Below are 8,659 nucleotides of genomic sequence, written 5' to 3'. Positions count from 1 at the left end.
GCTGCTGTGGCTGAGCCTGAGGAGCGGAGGTTTGGTGACTCAGGGCGTTCCCAAAGGCACAACCTGTCTGTCTTGAGTTATTAGTATATTCCCAACACCTTGTGCTAGGCCTGTAAAATGAATACTGTGCCCCATATGGATGGATGGAGATCAGATGTACGTCAGGTGCACAGGAACTTGCCTGGCTCTTTCTCAGTGACCTTTAATATCACCTAAACAATACTGTTAACTTCATATGCTAATTACTCTGAAGACCTATAAAATTGGGCACCTGAAATGACCCAAGGTCTAGAAAGTTTCTAATATACCACCTTTTTCTAAATAATGCATATATAATGGTATCTATAAACTTTAATATCTGAATTTCTCCAAATAAGGCTTTGCTTTAATATTTCCCCCCTCTAAAAAAACTATTTAAACCTTTAAAAAAAAAAACAAGTATATGCAGTATCACTTTACGTGTGTGTAATTATTATGCAGAAGTGGGCTTTTGTCTCTAAGCTTTCGTTTTCATTTACCCTTCCGATGCAGACATCATTACAACTTTTCTTTGTACTTTTATTAGAAATCACCCAATTGTGGTGCCAGCAGGTAGCGTGTTGGGTAAAGGCACTGGACTCCCACATGTCTGACTGCGGTTTGAATCACGGACCTGGCAGTTTTGCTTTCTCACTTTTCCTCTCTCTCTTTCTTTCTCACTTGCGCTGTCCCTCTCTAGTCAAATTAAAACAAAGAAAACTTAATTAAATAATTGTTTAAAAAATAAATCACCCAATTGCTTGAATTCCCGAATCTTTTTGAGAATCAGCACTCTCCCTAAGTGGTCCTTTAAGTTATCTCTGTGTCTGATACTTTTTCTCTATCCTCATTCACTATTTCCTATTCCTTCTTGTTTATTTAAAAAAAACCTCCTCTACTGTGACTTCTGTCCTGTGGTACTAAGGAGAGCAACTATCTGAGCCTGGGGCATTTATCTCTAAAGTTAGAAGAAGAATGTGCTCTCCAGAGAGACAAAGAAGAGACAGAGAGATAGAAAGCAAGAAGGATGAGGGGATGGCCACACTGCAATTCCTTCTCCACCTATCTCCTCTCGGGATTTTGGGCACACACACACACACCCAGCATGTGTGTTTTCTGTTTTGTTTTGAGAGGTTTTTGCTAATAGTGTGCGTGCGTTCGCCAGACAGAGACAGAGACAGAAAGTGAGAAATCACCCCCCAGGGGCATGGCCACGCCTCAATCCCTTCTCCTCCATTCTCCTCTCTGGATCTTGGGCACACACGCACACATGCCCGGCGTGAGTTTAAGTCACTGGGTCCGGGACTCAAACTGCGGTCTACTACATGGGAGTCCAGCGACATAGCCATTATGCTCACTGCTGGTCCCCCCAGCATGTGTTTTAAGCCACTAAGTCTGGGACTCAAAGTGTGGTTGACCACGTGGGAGTGTAGACACATAACCTTATGCCATCTGCTGGTCCCACAGCCTCTTTCTTTGTTCTTGATTGACTTTGTTAGCCTTTTTACTTGTTAGTGTTCTTTGCTAATGAACACACTTGAGTTGACGCATCCACACTCATAAACAGAGTTTCTCATTATGCCTAATTCGCTGTGGTTATGAGGACAAGCAATAACGTGTGAAGATAATTCACTTTGGCCAGGAATCTGGGTATGAAACCACATCTTCTACTCAGGCATCCAGTGTCAATGGGACAGATGATGAAAAGGCATCTCATGCGGGTCCAGCCGACGCACACCTCAAGTCCGAGAATGACAAGCTGAAGATCGCTTTGACACAGAGGTAAGAGTGGCTTAAAATCCAGATCCTGTTTTCTCCACGTTCAGCACTTCCCTGTGAGCCTTTCCTGCTGGGCAGGATTTCAGGAAATTGGGAGGGAAGACTAGGTCCTGCCGGCCCTGCCTCCATCAAGTTTTTAAAAAAATAAATAAAAGAAATGGGACCAGCAGGTGACTTGGTGGTTAAGACACTGGTCTCCCACATGGCCAACTGCAGTTCGAGTCCAGACCTGGCAGCTTGAGGTGCAAGTATGTGCATGCTCAAAATCCAGAGAGGAGAGGAGAGGATTGTGGTGTGGTCACGCCCACCTCCGGGAATGATTTCTAACTTTCCCTCTCACTGTCTCTCCAGCGAGTGCATGCACCCTGTGGCAAAGACCTTGAAATAAATAAATGAACGAATAAACTCTTAAAGAAGAAAGAAAGAACTCTGTTCTTTTCTAAGGCAATTCTTTCAGTTAAACAGCCCAGGAAGGGCAACATGTCCACACTAAAGTGAGGCACCATCCCTCTTGGCACCTGGTCCATGCAGCCAGACCCACCAGCCAATCCACTGGTGGGAGAGGGTGAGCCCCAACCCCCCCCAACCCCAGAGCAGTCTGAGAGGGCAGTAGAGTCCCCCTTTCGAAGGCAGGCAGAGGTGCAGCAGGGTGGACAGCACACTCTGTCTCAGTCACCTCTTGTCTCTGTAGCGCTGCCAACGTGAAGAAATGGGAGATTGAGCTGCAGACACTACGGGAGAGTAATGCCCGGCTGACCACAGCGCTGCAGGAGTCGGCGGCCAGCGTGGAGCAGTGGAAGAGGCAGTTCTCCATCTGCCGCGATGAGAACGACCGACTGCGCAGCAAGGTGGGCGCAGGGTAGGCCTGGGAGCAGCAGCTGGCGGGAGCAGGGCCCGAGATGGGGCTGCACAGTCCTGTTCCCTCTGCCGTCCCTCCTGCCCTCTCACTTTGCTTCCCGCTCCTTTGACCTCCCTTTACCTCCCTGCCTTTCTCAGTAGGAATGTAACTGTGTAAATAACTTATTTATTCTTTTACTAAACCAAGTTTTATAATTCCTCCTGCTATAGAGAATATAAATGAGCTGGTGATTGGGGCCTCTTCTCTGTCAGAGCATCCTGTCATGCTTAGCCTTTCACTGTGGGTGCCCTCCCTTGGCATTTCCATAGCTCGGTGACCTTCAGAAGGAGAAAGGGATGTGGAGGGTGACTGAGAAAATAGATTTAGGAAATGGCAAGGAACATTGGCTGAGAAACTCTGCTTCCATTCAAATGATTCCTTCTAAAAATGTAAATTAAGAGGTTAGGAGAGGACTGTGGGGCTCACAGTGCAGGAAGGTGGTTGCAGATCACTCTCGTAAGCCCGTTACTCTCTGACCTTGATATCCTAGTGTTTCGATTTTTTCAGAATGCACCCATATCCTTCCCTGCAGTCTCTAATACTCTGTAATTCTGCTGAATTGATAAGCTGTTTGGATTGGCCAGAGGTTCCCCTGATGAGGTCCTGAGTTTTCTGTGCTGACCAGATTTGGTGGTGAGACCCCTCGTCTCCAGGCCATCAAAACAGGGAGCGTTGCCATCTGCTCTGTAAGTGGAGAGCGTCGGGGCACCCCTCACAGTGAGTTGGGCTTCACTCTCCCTTGACTCTTGCTCAGAACCTGCCTGCCTGCCCTGGATGGAGACACTCTGAACTGCTCTCGGTTTCACTAGCTCACTCACGTAAAACTGCCTTGTGTCATTTTTCACCTCCATGCTGGAAGTGCTGACAGCCCAGGGCACCAGACCAGTTGCTGAGTTTGCACATTGCCATGTGAGGCCTGGCAGACAAGCCTGCCAGAGGGACCGATTGCCCTTTATTTTTTCAACAAAGAGCTGCCTTTCTTACTTTGATCTGAGTAGGAGAACCAAAGGTGTGGGGGTGGGTGGAGGGAACACAAACAACTGGTCACTTGGCAAAGGGTTGACCCTTCTGGGTGGGACTCCTCTGGGGCTTGACTTCTAGGGTTGGAGGGAGAAGCTGGTGTGATCTCCAGCAATAGCTATGGCCGGGTTCAGAGCCGCAGGTTGATGCAGGCTGTCACTGAGAAGCGTCCTCATGGCGACCACTCAGTGCCCTTCATGTCGAGGACTTCTGCTGTCTCCTTATGGTGATCCCATCACTCTGGTGCTTTTGTGTTAGTTCCACTCTTGCTGCTCACTCTGCACACATAATTGGGCCCCAGAAAGTGGCCAGCATCAAACAACAGCCTGGGCATGAGACCTTTGCACTCTCACTCCACACTCATTCCCTTTTGAGGGGTCAAGCTTGGGAAGGAGGGAAAAATGCAGTCTGGGGATTTTGCCATTAAGCCTCTAGGAGGAGGCCCTCAGGCCAGGTCCCTTCTGCACGCATCCATAGGGGAAGGTCACTCTGACCTACAGTGTTGAAATGTCATCACATCCCATTTGGCAGCCACTGTCCCATGGAGTTGTTCTGTTAACTCCACTGCTGGCCTAAACCCTTGAGATAAAACAGAATAATTCAAGACATGATTAAATAATGTCACAGTCATTCTGGGGAGAAGCTCATCAGTTCAAGGGACATCTGGTTCCTGCTTATGATCCTTAAAGCAAACCTACAGTTACTCCCCCTGGCCATGAGAGGTCAGAGAAGTCCAGTGCATCCTGAAGCCAGTTTCAGTACTCATTTGGCTCTGTTGCTATCCAGTAAGACAGCCCATGCAAGCAGGAGCCAGCAGCCCAAATGGGGTTTGTTTATAGCCACAAAGAAAAATGTTCAAGTGAATTAGTTTATGGTTTATCCTAAAAGAAAGCTTGAGGGGACCAGCAGATGGTATAATGGTTATGTCACTGGACTCTCACATAGTTGACCACAGTTCAAGTCCCAGACCCGGCAGCTTAAAACTCATTCTAGACACGTAAGTGTGCATGCCCAAAATCCACAGAGGAGAATGGAGGAGAAGGGCCATCTCCCCTGAGGGATGATTTCTCGCTTTTTGTCTCTCTGGCGAACACACACACCCTCTAGCAAAAATCTCTCAGAAAGAAAGAGAGAGAGAGAGAAAGCAAGCAAGCATAAGCATAGCTTTGGTGATTCCTTGTTGAACACCTGAAGTGAACAAGCACCCCTGCTTTTGTGATGTTTATTGAAGATTGATGAGCTAGAAGAACAATGCAGTGAGATCAACAGAGAGAAGGAGAAAAACACCCAGCTGAAGAGGAGAATTGAGGAACTGGAGTCAGAACTCCGAGAAAAGGAGACGGTGAGTAAGAGTACTCTGAACAGGGCCCCTTGGGGTCCTTTGGGCCTTGTGAGATGATCTCCACTCAAGGACACAGCAGGTGACTTGGGCCAAGGACTGACCCTGGCAGCCACCTAGATACCAGCACACAGAGAGAGCCAGGAGCCACACCAAAGTGCAGATGCTCCAGAGCAAAGGCCCCACCACGACCGTCTGCAGCCTCTTCATAATATGCATGGTATAGTCATCAGTCACTCACACCCCGGGGGAGTTGGACGTTTTACACAACACTGACACTTGTGCAGATCAGGTCGTCAGAAGCTGAGTCCTGCTCTCAACTTAATGCAGCCTGAACCACCAATCATGTGGTCATTCATTTTCTGAGGAGCAGACAGGTGAGGACTTAAATGTTAGAGACCTTGGACAAGTTACTAGGATTCTCTAGGGCTCAGCTTCCCACTATAAAACAGGAATCATAAGATTACCACCGCTTTGATGGTGGTGGACAGGCTCCATGCAGTAGTGGATGTAACGCACTTCCTACACCTCAGGAATCACCTGATGCTTAAGTATTAGCATTGTCCCCATTATTTGGGCAAACGGGGCAGGCTCCAAAAATTGCTCCCATCAGAGTATGCACAAGACTGTGATTTTCAAGAATACATTTTCTGACTTGATTTCACGTTCTTTTTCAAATTGCTGTCTCCTGTAGGAACTGAAAGATCTCCGAAAACAAAGTGAAATCATACCTCAACTCATGTCAGAGTGTGAATATGTCTCTGAGAAGTTGGAGGTAAGGGCATGGCCACATCCCCCCGGACTCAGATGAGAAGGCAACCATCACATTCCTCTCTTCTCCACTCCCTCTTCTTTCACACCTAGGATGGTGAAGAAGAGCGATGCTCTATTCATGAGAAGCCAGCAGGGATGGCATGCCAGATGCCACTGCCTGCTGTCCCTACCCCCAGGGCAGACTCAGCCACGTTTGTCTTTTGTTGTTTCCACTTACATGAAGGTGTCCTGTATATAATCATGTCATAGGCGACTATTTCCTGCCCCCAGAAGTCAGGACCACAGAGATAAGGAGGCATGAGGGGCAAAAGGGTAGGCCGAACACATAGGGTCAGGTGGGAGTCCACTTTGGCAACTCGCCAGCCCCAAGGTGAGTGACCTTGGGCACTGACCTTGACAGACCTTCCTTTCTAGCCTCAGATTTCTGACCCCTAAAATGAGGGCTTTCAGGTACCTTGGAGGCCTCCTCACTTTCGAGCGCTTTGACATACATCAACACAAGGAGCATTGTTTTGGTTATACAACCCAAGGAGCTGGTTCCTATGGGCATGTTCAAAAGGATCTCAGTTTATACCCAGAAAGCAAAGTGCTTATTTGATATGAAGAGCATAAGGCATAGAGCTCATTTATGAACTCACAGCCATACCATCTTTGAAGCCTGTGTCTGATTTGCTTACAAGTGCCTTGATTGTCATGTGTGTCTCTGTGGTGATGCCATCAGAGTGTGCACAGACTGGCTGTCCCTGAGGCAGTGGCCTGGCCAGTGGTAGAGGATGCCTTGGTCTGTCAGTGGAACCAGGGGAAACAAACTACTCCCATTCATTCCGTTTCTCGCTTTCTCAGAGTGAGACTGAGAGGTGGCCTTTGCTGACCCCTTCAGGGCTGACACTGAAAATCTCTGGACATGGATTTCAGGCCTTCTCTGCCCAGCTCTTATGCAAGCTCCCTTAGACGGGGCTCTGCGTTCTGAGTTTTCAGTCCAGGTGTTGGGTGCACACTTGGCCTGTGCCAGAGAACAGAAAGGCTCACCGAAACTCTGTTGGCTGTTTCCTTCCCAGCATCATGTCCACAGGCTTGTATGTTTCTGAGGATGGTAGGCTAGCCCAGGTCTGATATAGCATGACTGATTTGGCTCTAGTGGGTTTTAGCAAATGGCTCCCCTTACTCTGTTTTCCAGATCCTTCTCCCCTTTGTTTTGTCAGGCGGCTGAGAGAGACAATCAAAACCTTGAAGACAAAGTGCAATCTCTAAAGACGGACATTGAGGAGAGTAAATACCGACAGCGCCACCTAAAGGTGGAATTGAAGAGCTTCCTAGAAGTGCTGGATGGAAAGATCGATGACCTCCATGACTTCCGCCGAGGCCTCTCCAAGCTGGGCGCAGACAACTAGAGCTCGGCTGAGCCTGGCCTGCTTGTGAGTCCCAAGTATGTGCGTGAGCTGAATTAGGACTAGAATGTTCTCCTGTTTGAGTTGCTTCTGTAAATGCAGGTGCAATTTGTCGTGTTTCCAAACCAATTGTGCCGTCCACTCACTCCTCTCCAGAATAGAAATCTCCTCTCGCTTCTCTGGCCTTGTGAGGTTATGGACAACTGGGAGATTCTGACTCAGGAATCCAGAACTAGGTCTACCTTAAATGTTTACGTAGTCAGGGCAGGGATGTTTATATCTTTCTTAAGGGCTGTTGCAACCATATGAACTGAAAAAAAGTATTTTCTAGTCCAAATATCAATATCCCTGTTTTGAAAAATGTTCAGAGTTTTCGGAAGTCCACCAGGCCCCAGTCCATGGGGCCATGGAGGGAACAACTTTTCTCTCAGTAAACACTGAGATACTTTAAAACAACTGTTTTGTAGAGACTTATCCAGAGGAAGAGCAAGTTTCTGGAGGGTGCATTTCGTGGCATGGGAGTCACCTGTATCCACTGTCCACCCTCCCCACCCCCCAGTTTGTACGGTTGCGACAATGTTCCTTTTCTTGGTTTTATTTCTGAGCAGATGATTGTGCTATGGGGATAGCCCTCAGGGAGGGAACTGGGCACAGTGCCTGGCACAAAGTAGGTGCTTAAGATAGCACGCAGGGAGGGAACCGGGCACAGTGCCTGGCACAAAGTAGGTGCTTAATAAATATCTGTTCAATTAAATGCATACACGGGACTTAGTGTTTTCCTCGAACCCCACGACAGTTAGAACCCCCATGGAGTGGTGCCCTGTCTTTGCTGTGCCGGGTAGTTAGCAAAAGGAACAGAGCTCCCTTTGTGGTCAAACCCAAGGACCCTGGGACAGGAGGGTGGCAGTGGGAGCAGCAGAACTGGTATGAGCCCCCCAAAAGCCCATCCATGATGCTCTACCCCTGGAATCTTTAACGCGAGGACCACCTTCTTTTCCATGCACCGGGCCCTCCCAGACCCTCCATGATATGTACAGAGGATGCTCAGGGCTATTCCATGCTTAGAGTCTAAGATAGGATCCTATGAGGATGAGTTTGGACAACTGAGAGAGAAAAATCACACAGGCCCAAGAGAGAGAGAGGGTCAGCTCAGCCGGCAAACCTTGGCTTAATGATAGGAATCGCGACCAGGTCAGGCTCTTCTTGCCTTTCTCAGTTTTTGCTAAGAAAGGAGTGATAGGAATCGCGACCAGGACTGGCTCTTGCCTTTCTCAGTTTTTGCTAAGAAAGGAATTAGGAGCCATAAACCTCTCCTCTTACAGAGTTCCCCAGTAGGGCTAGTGGACATTTGGGTGCTGTTGGCATCCTTCCTTGGGAGCAATTGCCTGTGCACAGCAAGATGTTTGCAATGCCAGGACCTGTATACTTCTAACTACCTGGGCA

General features: G+C 48.2%; 1 protein-coding gene across 4 annotated transcripts in view; it reads left to right on the top strand.

Annotated features, from left to right (window-relative positions):
- Positions 1–7,889, top strand: part of HOMER2 (homer scaffold protein 2) — a 125,492-nt gene extending 117,603 nt beyond the window's left edge. For 3 of the 4 annotated variants that reach the window (XM_027773568.1, XM_027773565.1, XM_027773567.1), the window contains 5 exons: positions 1,661–1,800; positions 2,489–2,645; positions 4,947–5,057; positions 5,749–5,829; positions 7,031–7,889. In XM_027773568.1, the coding sequence (XP_027629369.1) occupies positions 1,661–1,800; positions 2,489–2,645; positions 4,947–5,057; positions 5,749–5,829; positions 7,031–7,219 (678 nt within the window). In that variant the 3' untranslated portion in view covers positions 7,220–7,889. The remainder of the gene's footprint in view (positions 1–1,660; positions 1,801–2,488; positions 2,646–4,946; positions 5,058–5,748; positions 5,830–7,030) is intronic. The other variant, XM_027773566.1, reaches the window with a different exon arrangement.
- The last annotated feature ends 770 nt before the right edge of the window (positions 7,890–8,659 follow it).

Source organism: Tupaia chinensis, unplaced genomic scaffold (assembly GCF_000334495.1).
Source record: "Tupaia chinensis unplaced genomic scaffold, TupChi_1.0 Scaffold000359_1, whole genome shotgun sequence".
Classification (NCBI taxonomy): domain Eukaryota; kingdom Metazoa; phylum Chordata; class Mammalia; order Scandentia; family Tupaiidae; genus Tupaia; species Tupaia belangeri.
The sequence above is the reverse complement of the archived record's forward strand: the minus strand, read 5'-3'. Positions and strand labels throughout refer to the sequence as shown.